The 13463-nt window shown below is 40.8% G+C and overlaps 1 protein-coding gene across 1 annotated transcript; it reads left to right on the top strand.

Moving 5' to 3' along the window:
- Positions 1 to 8435: 8435 nt before the first annotated feature.
- On the top strand, positions 8436 to 12924 carry TXNIP (thioredoxin interacting protein). The gene is made up of 8 exons (XM_074263313.1): positions 8436 to 9051; positions 9650 to 9722; positions 9830 to 9977; positions 10397 to 10499; positions 10615 to 10871; positions 10981 to 11137; positions 11249 to 11394; positions 11515 to 12924. Exons 1-8 carry the CDS (start codon positions 8802 to 8804, stop codon positions 11548 to 11550), a joined length of 1170 nt encoding a protein of 389 aa, XP_074119414.1. The 5' UTR covers positions 8436 to 8801; the 3' UTR covers positions 11551 to 12924.
- Positions 12925 to 13463: the final 539 nt, after the last annotated feature.

The following is a 13463-nucleotide window of genomic DNA, read 5'->3' as shown; positions in this document are numbered from 1 at the left end:
AGCCTGGTGACTCAGTGAACACAATGATAAACTTCCAAGTTAAAAATAGTTGAGCTCAAAATTGGACTAACATCAAAAATACTTAAAACTTTTATACCTCTGTTCCCTCATCCATAAAATGAGAATAATAGTAGTGCCTATTTCCCAGGATTGTTGTAAGGATAAAAATGAGTTAATATTTGTACAGTATTTCACAAACCTCAAAGTACTCTAAAAAGGTTCACTATTATAGGCCCAAGTCTAGATTCTTTGGATACACAAATAAATGTTTTCTCCAAGTTGACATTGTATCACTGACAACCATTATTTAGGTCATTAATTATATCTACCCAACTGTACTATCCAATAGCCTATATCTATTTGTCCACAAAGACAAATAAGACAATAAGTATTTACTAAGCACCTTCTATGTGCCAAATATTGTGCTAATCACTGAGGAATGTAAATAAGAATCAATTGATATCTACTCACATTCCTATTAAGAAAGATAAGTGCATATAAAAACACAGCATAAGTACAAATATATATGTATACACACACACACACACACACACACACACACACATATATATATATATGAAATAGTTAAATACAAGCTAGTTTGGGAGGGAAGATCAGGAAAGACTTTATGCAGAAAATAGTAGTTGAGCAAAGACTTAAGGAGTGATTCTTGAGATAGACATAAAGGGTTGGGCTGGAGGAGGCAGTATTCTAGATTGGAGATGGAACATTTGTGAAGAATATTCATAGATAAGAGATTAGTTTGGCTGGATATCATTGTGTGAGGTTAATGTCTAATGTCCAACCCAGGAAAGATGGGTGGAGTCAGACTATGTAGAGCTTTATACTCTATAGAGTATAGAGCTTTAAGTATAGAATGAAATACTATATTAAATGCTTCACTGTAATTTAGGACTGTTTCTAGGATTTTCTTGAGAGATAGTATAGCATGATTTGTCATTGATGAAGCTCTACTAGATGTTAGTGACAAGTACTTTTTCTAGATGTCGATAAAGTTCATTTTGCTCTAAAGTTTTGCCAAAATTTTGCCAAAATTTGAAGTCAAGCTCACTGTCTTACAGTCTGCAGTCATTTTCTTCTCTTTTTTGAAAATTGGGACATTTGAGAGTGAGAATAGAAATTTAGATCTTAATTTTTGATATGGGATCAGCAGAATTTGGTAATTGACAAGAATTCAATCATCAAGCATCTTTTAAGCACCACGAAGAAAGGAAAGGATTTCAATAAACAGTTGTGAGGTAGAAACCATTGCAGGTATGAGGTAGCCATCTGGATTCTACTTCATTTTTATAAGATTATTCAGTGTTTAAAGAATCAGTTAAACATTTACTTAAAAAACATTATGAATTTACTATATGTTCAGTATTGTATTAAGTTTGGAGGATAAAAAGGAGAAAAATAGTCCCCAATTTCAAAAAATTGACAGTCCACTGGGCTAGACTAGACAATCTAGAAATTTAGAATAAAGAGACACAGGATGGCTTCTTGTAGAAGATGGAATTTCAGCTAAAATTTGAAATCAGAGACACCAAGTGGCAATGATAAGAAAGGAGAGAGTTCCAGGCAGGAAAGATAGTCAGTGAAAATGCCCAACTAAAGGGATAGAGGGTCTTCTTAGAGAAATAGCAAAGAAACTAATGCCACAGGATGTGAGAATATAAAGTGTAAGAGGACTAAAAAGCTAAGTAGGCCCAGTTTGTGAAGGATTTTTGAATGTCAGGTCCATTTTTTTTTTTTTTTTCACTGCCTCAAGTGCAAAAATGTACTGTCCTGATGTTATAGTAGTTTAAGATCTTTGAGATTTCATAAAAGAACAATGCTTAGCAACAACTTTATTACATTACATTTTGATCTATACAAGGAAATGTTTAAGAAGATAGTCAGAGGCAGGACTAGAGGGCAAAGGGCAACAAGGGGTGCATGCAACCAGGACAGGACATTGGACCCTGACAAACTAGAGAAGGAATACAATCAGAGCCCCTTAAGGGTACAGACAAAAGTTATGAGTTTTATCGAGCCCATATCTGATGTCACAAAATGGCTAGAGAATGCTAGTTATATAAACATAGCACATATACTTTTCCAGAAAAACACAAGAGCTGCCAAGTCCAAGCAAGGGGCTTATTAATAAGAGATACCTTTCAAGGAGAGGCTAGGTCCAAAAAAAAGGTTTTCTTGTTTTTCGAGGACTACCATATATAAAGGCAGGGAAGTAAGGGCAAGACAAGATTGAGAATCACTGAGTAACACACTTTGTCTAGAATATAAAGTGCATGGGGCAATAATATGAATGACACTCAAAGGGGTGCTGGGACCTTGAATGCCAGGATAAATAGCTTGTATTTTATTCAATAAACAATGGGAAACATCTAAAGGTTTTTAAGCAAAAGATTAACATTTATGCACAAAGGAGATTATTTGACAATAATTTCAAAGATAGATTAGAGAAGGTGATAAAGTTGGGAAGGGGGACCCTAAAAGTTCCAGACCAGTGTCTCAAGGTGTCTCAAAAGAATTTGCTGGCTTGAACCTAGCTCCTAATCAAGGGGCAAAGATTTTATTAAAGGCAATGTGAAGGCATCACTGAGTGGACTGAATTCTAAGTAAATTCAGTAAAGCAGCAATACCAAGGAGATACACTTATACAGCTTTCAATCATAGATGTATTAATTCTATATCTGAAAGGTAGGGCTAGGAAGTAATCTCCAAATGAAATAAGAGGTGGTCTTCAGATACATCAGGTGTGCTCAGTTTTCTGAGGCAGATTCCAAAGCCAGAAGACTAAGGATTCAAGAACAGAAACCTCAAAGTCAGGGGACCCCAAATGACATTACATTATGACTCCCTCAAGCAGTCATTCCCCAAATTCATTTGGGACAAAGGGACAGAGGTCTCAACTTCTGGCGCTGCTTCAGGCTGACAAGGGATGGAAAACTGTAGGGATTGGGGGTGGGGGGGAGTCCTAACTGAAGAGGGGAGGCAAGATGGCATCAGCAGCATTCCGTGGGATGCACAGTGTCAGAATCAGTTATCAGTTTGTTTGTTTTTTCAGGTTGATCAAGTTGTTGGAATTTCATGACTTGGGAGTCTGGAAGAAGCAAAAATACATGAACCAAATATGAGTAAAAAGGATAATTAAAAGTAGAGTTAATAGGGACAATAGCTAGGAATCCCACCTAGAGGAAGGCTTGGGGGAAGAGGATGATGACACCAGGCTATCATGCAAGACTTTCATGCAGACAGCTTTTCCTAGGATAAATACCAAGGAATATTTTCCCCAAAATCTGCCACAGTGTCATTATACACAGAAAAAGGAGCATTCAGATGACTTAGGGTGCAAGAACCATAATGTTTAAAAGGTGTTAAGAATTGGGTAGAGAAGATGATAGGGTTTGATCTCCTTCAGCAAAAACCTGAGCCTTCAAGGAAAGCTTTTACCCAATTAATAAAGGTGATAAAAACAAAAAAGCAGTTGGAGCCCTTGAGAGGGGGTATATTTGACAGATTTGTTTCTCCTAGCTTTTGACCAGTGAAAATAGGTTTCACAAGGATTGTAGAGCACTTTTTTCCTCTTCAATTGAGTATGAAGAAACTTCAAGAAAGGTGATGTAGAAGCATTATGATTGAGTTTGCCAGAATAATTTTGGAATGGATATCCTACAATTAGATTCTGGCAAGAAGACAAAGGATGGTCAGGTTGAAGTTATTCATCTTGGGGGTAGTCAGTACAAATGAGATAGCATCCAGTGTAGGGATGGTGACATTTGGGGAAGGGGTAATAATGCACCAGGTCGAATATGTGGGCTACCTTGAGAATGCTGAGGGCACACCCAACAATCCTGAATGCCCACAGAGTTCCCTAGCCAGATTAAAGACTAAGAAGGATTTATCTCCCTTCTGGCAGAGGGGTGACACTTAAGAGAGCTGGAGAGAACACTAAGATCAAAAGCTCTCAAATAATAAGAAAGGAAGAAAGCTAATCTTGAGTGCCTCAGGCAATTATTGAATTATTTGAGGAGTGGTCTTATCCACTCTGCAAAAAACTGGACTGGGATTGGAAGCCGGTCTGAAGGTGTTTGGAGCCACCCAGAAGGAGAAAGGGTATGTCCCCTTTCTTCTCAGCTGGGGAAGTCAAGATGCCATGATCGGGGTAGTAGAATGGGCAGCCGAATCTGCAAGCTTTTTCCCCCTGCTTATTTAATAGGAGAACTTTTTGCTGTCAAAAGTCCCCTTTCTTTCCAAATAATTCCATGAGCATGCAAAATATGAAAAGCATATTTGGAGTCAGTATAGATGTTCACTCTCATTCCTTTCTCCAGTTCCAAAGCGCTAGTTAAGGCGATAAGTTGGGCCACTAAAGCATGAGTGGCTCATCCAGGGATTCCTTGGTCCCAGACAGAGGAATCTATTTTCTCCCAGATTTCAGAGGGAATGTGGGAGGATTTTGAGAGAACCACAAAAAGTTCACCTGGAGGTTTGAGAAGGGAAAATTGGGTCATCAACTTCACCATTTAATCATGCCCTAATATAAGGGAGCAAGACAGGAGGGAATAAGGAATTTGAGAAGGGAGACCCCCCAAAAGTCCCAAACCGGTGTCACGAGGTGTCTCAAAAGAATTTGCAGGCTTGAACCCATCTCCTAGTTAAGGGGCAAAGTTTATTAAAAGCAGACTGAATTCTAAACAAATTCCATAAAGAAGATATGCTTGTATAGTTTTCAATCATAAATAAGTTAATTCTATATCTGAAGGGTAATTAAGGATGGTGTGCTCAGTTTCCTAAGGCAGATTCCAAAACCAGAAGACCAAGAACTCAAGAACAGAAACCCCAACATCAGGGAACGCCACAATCATATTACCTCAAAGAGACAACCAATTTAAGAGATGACAACAATACTCTGATTAAGAAATTATGAAGACTTGAACTAGTTGTTGCCTGTCTTCAAAATAATGAACAAAAAGTTACCTTTGTCTTTTGAATTATTTCCCTGCTCTAAATCTATGATCCTAAGGCCTTATATTCACATTGCTCTCACTAAGCACTGATAGAGACTTCTTATTCAAACTAAATAGAAAAATATTTTTCCAAATTCAATCTGTAATGTTTGGGCTAGCTTTCTGGAGGACCTCGGGACCAGCCTTGATCTTATCTTAGTGTAGGAGGCAGGACAGCCACCATGAGGCTGATCAAAGATAAAATGTCTCTCTTCCAGTCCTCCTTAGCTCTTATATACCTTATTACATCATTACAGCATACTGATTGTGTGAACTAGAGAACCATTACATCACCATGCTAAGTACTAAGTATATATATGAACTAGAAAATCATTATCTCATTCACTGACTTAGCAATACTTTTCCAGAGATCCGGCTCTCTACATCAATCCTGTTTTATGACTGGCCTTATTTCTATAACTACCACCAAGGACAATCTTCATAGTTATGAGATGTCCTCTCTTTCATCCAACCCTCCTATTTTCTCCTAAATTGAAATTACCTATAAAAAGAGTGGAGAGGGGGAAGAAAATGAATAGCCAGAGAGTGAAGTTTAGGATATTGGGAGTCAGATAAGATTGGAGTGCTGGGGTGCAAACTGAAACAAAGAGCTTTTGCATTGAGGATACTAGATTTTTCAAATCCTTGATGCTGGTTATATAAACATAGCACATATAGTCCAGTTGAAGGCACGTTGTAAATCTCTGCCTGACAACAGACTAATCAGTGAAGACACCTTCCTTAAAATCTTGGCCTGTATTCAACACCTCACCCCAAGAAAAGCAAACAAACAACAATCACTTTTTAGTTTCCCACTGACTCACCTGAAGAAAAGGGTGGTGAAAAGAGAATGTGACCTAATATGCAAAGTTCTTGAACCTAGCACAGCAGCACCGCCCCTCCCAAGTGTACCCCTTCCCTGTACCCTTAGGGTATTATTTGGGGAAAAGGAATTCACAGAACTATTTCCCCAACCCAGGAACTGGGGGAAAAGATTCTAAAGGCTGATTTTATTTTATTTTTTTTAACAGGTTAGCAGGGGAAAGGTCGTAAACAACCCTGTTGTTGAGGGCATCATTTCAGAAAATATCTTGGCTGAAGGCCCTGACAAGCTATTACTGCCAAAGCTAAATAGTTCTTTAACATTCAAGGGAAGCTTGGCATTACAGGGAACATGTCCATAGTACTCAGCTCTGCAGAGTGGCAACAAGAGAAAACACAGTTAAGAATAAGACAAGAGAGAAATTTACTGTAGGATATGAAAAAGCAATTGGATTCAGCTTTTCATGGTTATGCCCAGATAAATACCAGTGTTTAACCTTCTCCAAGAAGTCTTCTATAATTCATACTACAGCTCCAATTACTCTGCATCCCTTCCTTACCTTCAATACTCATGTACACAATAATTAAACATTAATCTACATTGTTATGTTTTGATTTTTTTCTTTTTTGTCCATTCCTCACTATTAACAAGCATATCCCTCAGAATTAAGGACTTTGAAATATCACTAAGATTCTGCATGCTCTGGGAACTTGATCAATGCTCTTCATTAAGGAAAAACCCCAACATTTTGTGGGGTAACTGTACCAAAGAGTGTTGCTTTTAACCCACACCCCCCCTGGGATCAAGATGTTCCTGGGGCTAATTCTGTTCCTTCTTAACAATTAAGTCATCAACCCAGATCCTGGAACTTCTCACTGATGAGGTTGAATTGTAATTTGCTAGCCTGAGGGTATTATCATTGTTGGGGTGTGAGAAGAAGGAAGATTCTTAATATCCCTGAAAAAATAAATTGTGAACAATCCACTCTACTGCCTTTTGGACATCATCCATCCTCTTTTGACCAGGAGAATTAAAGCAAACTTTCAAATGTCCAGAAATAGATAAGACAGAGAGCCAAAGAAAGGTAAGACTCATTGACTCTAAAAATAAAAGTTCTAAGTATAACAGGGATTTTTTTGGCCTTAGTAGGCCTAATTTTTAAGAGTCATCTCCTAAGATCTGATTTCCAACTCACTCAGGGAGGGAAAGGGAAAAACCCTTCTGTCAGGGATCCAAATTAAGCCTCCTGAAAACATAGTGAGACTTAGCTAGACCTTCTGGAGACTTCGAAACCCTGCTTCCTCCTCTCTTCATTTCTGCTTTTGGAAGAAGTAGTAATCAATATTCAAACATATGCTAAAAACACCCAAACTGCTGTATTGTGTTTATTTTCTTAGCAGGCCAACAACACACTTTTCTCCTTCATTTTGAGATTTAGGGCTGCGGGAGAGTGTCTTAGAACAGAAGATTCCAGGGGGCTTTAGAGAAAGCGGATCAAGAATTGATAGTTGGGGAGCACTAAAAAAGGTGGGAGTTTCCTGTGGTTTGGTCAGATGTAGAGCAAGAAACTGAGGTCTGGCTAAGCAGAAGCTTTAAGGGACGGACAGTGTAATCGCTGTACTCCTCAAAGGGGTGATAAAGGTACAAGAGGAGCATTAAACAAAGTGTCCCCAGCTCTACAGGGAAAGAAGATGAGGAGATGAAGGGGATAAAGCAAAGCAGGATGTTAACACGCCCTTCTTATTTCCGTTCCAAAAAGAACAGGATGACTGGGGAGCGGAGAGGGGGGATGGAAGAAAGGGAAAAATGATGAGAAAAGGTAGAGATTGGGATGAGTCAGAAAGGCAGAATCTTTGGAATCCAGGAATAAGACAGTGGGGAAGACAGAGGTGAGGACTCCCGCCCACAGATAACAATTGAGGGGTTCAGACTGAAGAGAAAGTTGACAAAAACACCAGATTCTCCCCACCCTACACCCTGTTTTTTCTCTGAGAAAAAAGACAGTTTTCTGGGGAGGGTTTGGCTGAAAAATTCTCATCTCTTTTCCCCTCCCCCCAAATTCTCAACCTTCAATTCCTAATTTAATTTAGAACTTTTCAGGGTTTCACTAAAGTGACCCAGGCTAGGAGAACACAAAAGTAAAGAGCTTGGAACTGGTGGGGCTCGAAAAATGTCGAGCAAACCCCCAAATAATTCCCAAGTAGTGAAATAAGTATACAATGCCCCCTGAGACACTTTTCCCCTTTCACCTAAAAATGCCAATCCCAGACATCAACGCCCGCCCTCCGAAGTCTGCTAGAACGCTGATAGGCTTAGGGGCAATCCCCCAGCCCTCCTTCCATTTGTCTCAAGGGACGTCGTTCAAGAGCCCTCCGCCCCCTCCTTCCAAGGAGGAAATCGCGCACAACAACCGTTTCCCCGCCAGAGGCACACTGTGTCCACGCGCCCCAGGCCGCGTTCTGATTGGCTGCATCCCTAGTAAACAAGGAAAAGGCAGCCAATGGGAAGATTGTGCACGAGGACAGCACGAGCCACCTCGCAGGCCCTCGCGTGGCCCAGACTGCCAGAGCCCTATATAAGGCTGTTTCCGCCTCTTCGCAGAGTCAATCCCTAGAGCTCTCCAGTAGGACTTCAATTCTCTCGCCCTTTGAAATTTTTGGGGAGGGGGATACCTCAAACCTCCTTTTGGACTGAGACAAAAAAGATTTTCTATCCTTTCGAAGTCTCTTTACATTAGTGAGGAATCTAACGTTTTCTTTTCGACTTTCCGAAAATTAGCGCAGGCTGATTTTGGAGAAGGGGCTCTTCAATTTCTTAGAATAAAATTGTTAGCCCCCAAGTCCACCCGGACTAGGGAAAGCGAAATATTCTCAACTTCACCGAAAAGGTTCGATCTTTCTTTGGCACTCCAAAGAGATTCATTCGTTGTCTCCCCTATTGTCTGAGTAAACCAAGCCTCAACCATGGTGATGTTTAAGAAAATCAAGACTTTGGAGGTGGTATTCAGCGACCCCGACAAGGTCTATTGCAGTGGGGAGAAGGTGGCTGGCCGGGTGGTGGTCGAGGTGTGCGAGGTGACCCGCGTCAAATCTGTGAGGATCCTGGCTTGCGGGGTGGCCAAAGTCCTGTGGATGCAGGGCTCACAGCAGTGCAAGCAGGCGATGGAGTACCTGCGCTACGAAGACACGCTGCTCCTGGAAGACCAGCCCGCCGGTAAGGGCACTCGGAGGGTGGGGAGCCCCAGCTGTTAGGGAGCTTAAGGGAATGGGTTCCAGCCAGACTTTTGCTTTGGGAGTGCGAGAGGAAGGGGGAGGGTCTGCTCTGAATCATTATCCTAACATCTGGCAAATCAGGTACCACTCCCTGCATCCCCCCATCCCAGCTGCAATATTCCATGTGATACCCTTACCTGGGGTCGGGTGCTTAACTAAAAACCTTCCTCCTTCCATCTGGCAAAATAGACATCGTTCCCAGCCCCCATCTCGGCTGCAATGTTCTATTTGAAACCCTTTCCTAAACCGTCCTTCTCTCTGGCAAAAAGAGGAGTATTCCAGCCTGCAGCTCCTTTGCGCTGTGATACTTGGGTGATCTGGAAGGGAGTTAGTTTAATTAAATCTTAAGTGTTAAAGGTGAAACTAACAGATTCCCTTTGGCTTGAGTGTCGGGAGTCAGGGCTTCTTCTTCCCAGACCAACCATCTTTCCTTTTGGGATATTTAAGCACCCTGGTTAATTTCAGAAAATGTATCCACTGTTTAAGATCAGTATCAGTTTTTAATAAGTCTAATGGTGCATTTTTTTTTTCCTCTCCAGCTAATGATGAGTCTGTGATCCTGAGACCTGGAAATACATACGAGTACAAGTTCGGCTTTGAACTTCCCCAGGGGTAGGTCTTAACTCTGCTTCTTATTCTCTTTTTAAAAACCTCTCATAAGCATCTATGTTCCAAAGATGAGTAATCTAAAAGGAATTGTCCCTTTTATTCCACTACAGACCTCTGGGAACCTCATTCAAGGGGAAGTATGGCTGTGTGGACTATTGGGTAAAGGCTTTCCTTGACCGCCCCAGCCACCCAACTCAAGAAACCAAGAAATACTTCGAAGTGATGGATCCAGTGGATGTCAATACCCCTGATTTGATGGTGAGCTTTCCCAATAGGCTTAAGTCCTGGGTACTGAGGGACCTTAGGAGGCAGGGATCCTCCTCCCCCCATTTCTTAACAAGGCTTATACTGAAGTTAAGAATCTAGTCTTTAGCTTAAAATGAAAATGAATAAAAATTTTAACTCTTAGAAGAAAATAGGAGGGGGAATTCCTGTTTTTTTCCCAGAGCAGTGTAGCTTACTACATCTTACAGAACCCTGTTATCATAACATAGCTATTGATAAGGAAATGTCCAAGGAGAGCTTAGAGGAGATTATAGTTATGGCATGGGATGATAAGACATGATTTATATTACAGTATTATTGCAGGAGATGGAAGTCCTCATAATCAAAAACAGGGGCCATCTTGGCAATTCTCAGAAACATTAACAAGGATTTCTTTATTTCATCCTATTCAGGCACCTGTGTCTGCCAAGAAGGAGAAAAAGGTTTCTTGCCTGTTTATTCCTGATGGGAGAGTATCTGTCTCTGCCCGGATTGACCGAAAAGGATTTTGTGAAGGTAAGAGAAGCCTGGGCTTGGGAAAAGCAGGAATTGCCTAGTGTGGGAGAAAGGTTGTGGACCATAAATAATCAACTACACGATTTTTAGTAACAAAAATGGATTCTTTTGTCAGGTGATGAAATCTCTATCAATGCTGACTTTGAGAATACTTGTTCCCGCATCATCGTGCCCAAGGCTGCTATTGTAGCCCGCCACACTTACCTGGCTAATGGCCAGACCAAGGTGTTGACCCAAAAGCTGTCCTCTGTTCGAGGCAACCATATCATTTCTGGCACCTGCGAATCATGGCGTGGCAAAAGCCTTCGTGTGCAGAAGATTAAACCCTCCATCCTGGGCTGCAACATCCTTCGGGTTGAATACTCTTTATTGGTGAGTGAGTAAAACTGTCATGGCCATTAGAGTAAATCAGTCCTTGAAGCTAGCAATATTGTATTTCATGGCTCTCTGGTATAACCAACAATTTTTATCTTCCCTGTAGATTTATGTCAGCGTCCCTGGATCTAAGAAAATCATCCTTGATCTACCCCTGGTCATTGGCAGCAAGTCGGGGCTCAGTAGTCGGACATCTAGCATGGCTAGCCGAACCAGCTCTGAAATGAGTTGGGTGGATCTAAACATCCCTGACGCCCCAGAAGGTGAGTTAGCTTAGACACCCACCCCCATCCCCCCTTTTTTCCATTAAGGATTCCCTGGAAGTCAGAATTTGGTTGGTTGGGGTTGTTGATGACTCCATTTTCTCTCTGCAGCGCCTCCTTGCTACATGGATATCATTCCTGAAGATCACAGACTGGAGAGCCCTACCACTCCTCTCCTTGATGATAGCTCCCTGGACAGCCCCATCTTTATGTATGCATCTGAGTTCAAGTTTATGCCTCCACCCACTTATACTGAGGTGAGCATGATTACCTTGGTTGAGTAAAGGTGGGGAGGGCTGCTCCCAACTGAAATATTCTCCTGACTCCCCTTCTCCCATCCTCTAAATCTAAAGCCATCTTTGATTTTGTTATTCCAGGTGGATCCCTGCATTGTCAACAACAACGTGCAGTGAATGAACCAAAGAAGAGAAGCAGAAGTTTATTTACCTGTTTCTTTCTGCCTTTCCGTGACTCGCTTTTTCAAAAGCATAATGGTTTCTGCGCACTGTGGGGACGGGTTCACCTTCACCTCTGTCTCCCTGATGTTAAGAGATCAGCAGGCAGTCATGTCTTAAAAGAGACGCCAAAGTGCGTCCACTCTCTCAGCCAGTCTTGCTGTTGTTTCGTAGAGGGTGTTTGCTGGTTTGTGGGAGGTTGGGACTCTGTTAAGTGACCTCTTTGCTCAGAATTACCCTGAATTATGAGAGGTTTTCAGTAGTTTGGATTCAGGATTGGGATAGCCTCTAGATTGGTCTTCCCAAGACCTCAGGGAATCACAATAAGTTGGCTTCTGAGGAACCAGACAAAGGTGATTTAATGAGCTGGGAAAACATTTTATAGAAATAATGGCCAAATGTTTGGTGGGAAGAAGAGGCGCCTGAAATCAGTATAGCCCTTCCCACATATCCTCTCACTCTATAGATGTTTAAAGGTGCTCCCAGTTCTTGTAGAAATTTTTCCTATTAAAAGGGAAGTGATCCACTTCTCAGCTGACACATTATCCTTGTTTCAAAGCAAAGGCAAAACAGACCCCTTGAGAGGGAGGCTGGTGAAAGCCTGTGGCTAAGCACTTTGTTCTTCCTCTTAATGAGGTTTTCTTAAGAGTTTGGGTTCAGTGTTGGTAGGAGGAGGAAGGCACAAAATATCTTAAAAACTCCTTTGGAGTTCGTTCTGAAGTATTGTTCTTAGCACTTTTATTCTTTTGTTTTCCGTTGGGGATTTTCCTCCTAGTCCCTAAGCATTAAACTTAAAAAGATCCTCTTTGTTTCTGGGGTGGGCAGGAGAAAATTGATGGTTTTTGTCATTACCAGTAGCTTCCCAAGAGTAAGACTGAACATTGACCACAGTACTTAATAAGAAAGGGGACTTCCGGTCCCTTGCTCAGCAAACTGTCTACCAAAACACTTTCAAAGCTGGGATTGTAGAATGCTGAAAGAACCTCTTGGGAAAGCAAATCAGAATCCTGCAATTTTGCCACCCCAGAATATACTCCCAGTGTTAGGAGTTTTAAACAACTCCTTTCTTCCTTATCCCTTGCCACTCAATGAATTGTTCTAAGCAATCAGCACTTTCTCTACTGTCTTGTGTCAAAGCACTGAGCCCCACTCTTATCTGTGAACTGTACAACTAGAAAATGAACTGAAAGTGGTTTTGGTTTGATTTTTTAAAATGTGTATCTTTTTGTATGTTAAAAATTATATTTTGTACTTTTATCAGAGATATTTTCAACTCCTTGGAGGAGGTTTTTTTTTTTTTTTTAATAAAAATAAAATTTTTTAAAGAGAAAAGTTTTTATTTGCTTTATTGGGTAGAGGATCTTTGGCAGGGCCCAGGGAAGGGAGGGGGGGTTTGTTTAAAGAGAGTATTTGGTTTCTACACTCCAATCTTTAAACACTGTTCCACAGAATATCTAAGTTATTGACTGGATAAGAGTATTTGAACATATGGGTGAGCCTATCTATATATACCATTGGCTTTAAAAAATAAAGATCTTGTTTAGGTAAAACAGATTTCAACACCCTTACAATTGTTTGAAAATCTCGCCAATACTATGCCACTTTTAGTATGACTTCCAATTTAGGCCGAGACATAATGTTTAATTATGTTGGTTGAGGTAATGACAAAAACTAAAATGAATCCTTTTGTGTTCACAATAAGGACAAATATAATGCATGTGTATGCAGGACAATTTAGTACAGAGCATTTGTTTACAATGAATCAATAAGATGGGTTTCTTACAATAATTTAGACCATGTTTCTCTGCCATAATAACAACTTTGACCATTCCCAGTTGTTAATTTTGTGAAGTGAAACTTCCTTTTACTGG

Source organism: Sminthopsis crassicaudata, chromosome 4 (assembly GCF_048593235.1).
Source record: "Sminthopsis crassicaudata isolate SCR6 chromosome 4, ASM4859323v1, whole genome shotgun sequence".
Taxonomy (NCBI): domain Eukaryota; kingdom Metazoa; phylum Chordata; class Mammalia; order Dasyuromorphia; family Dasyuridae; genus Sminthopsis; species Sminthopsis crassicaudata.
The sequence above is the reverse complement of the archived record's forward strand: the minus strand, read 5'-3'. Positions and strand labels throughout refer to the sequence as shown.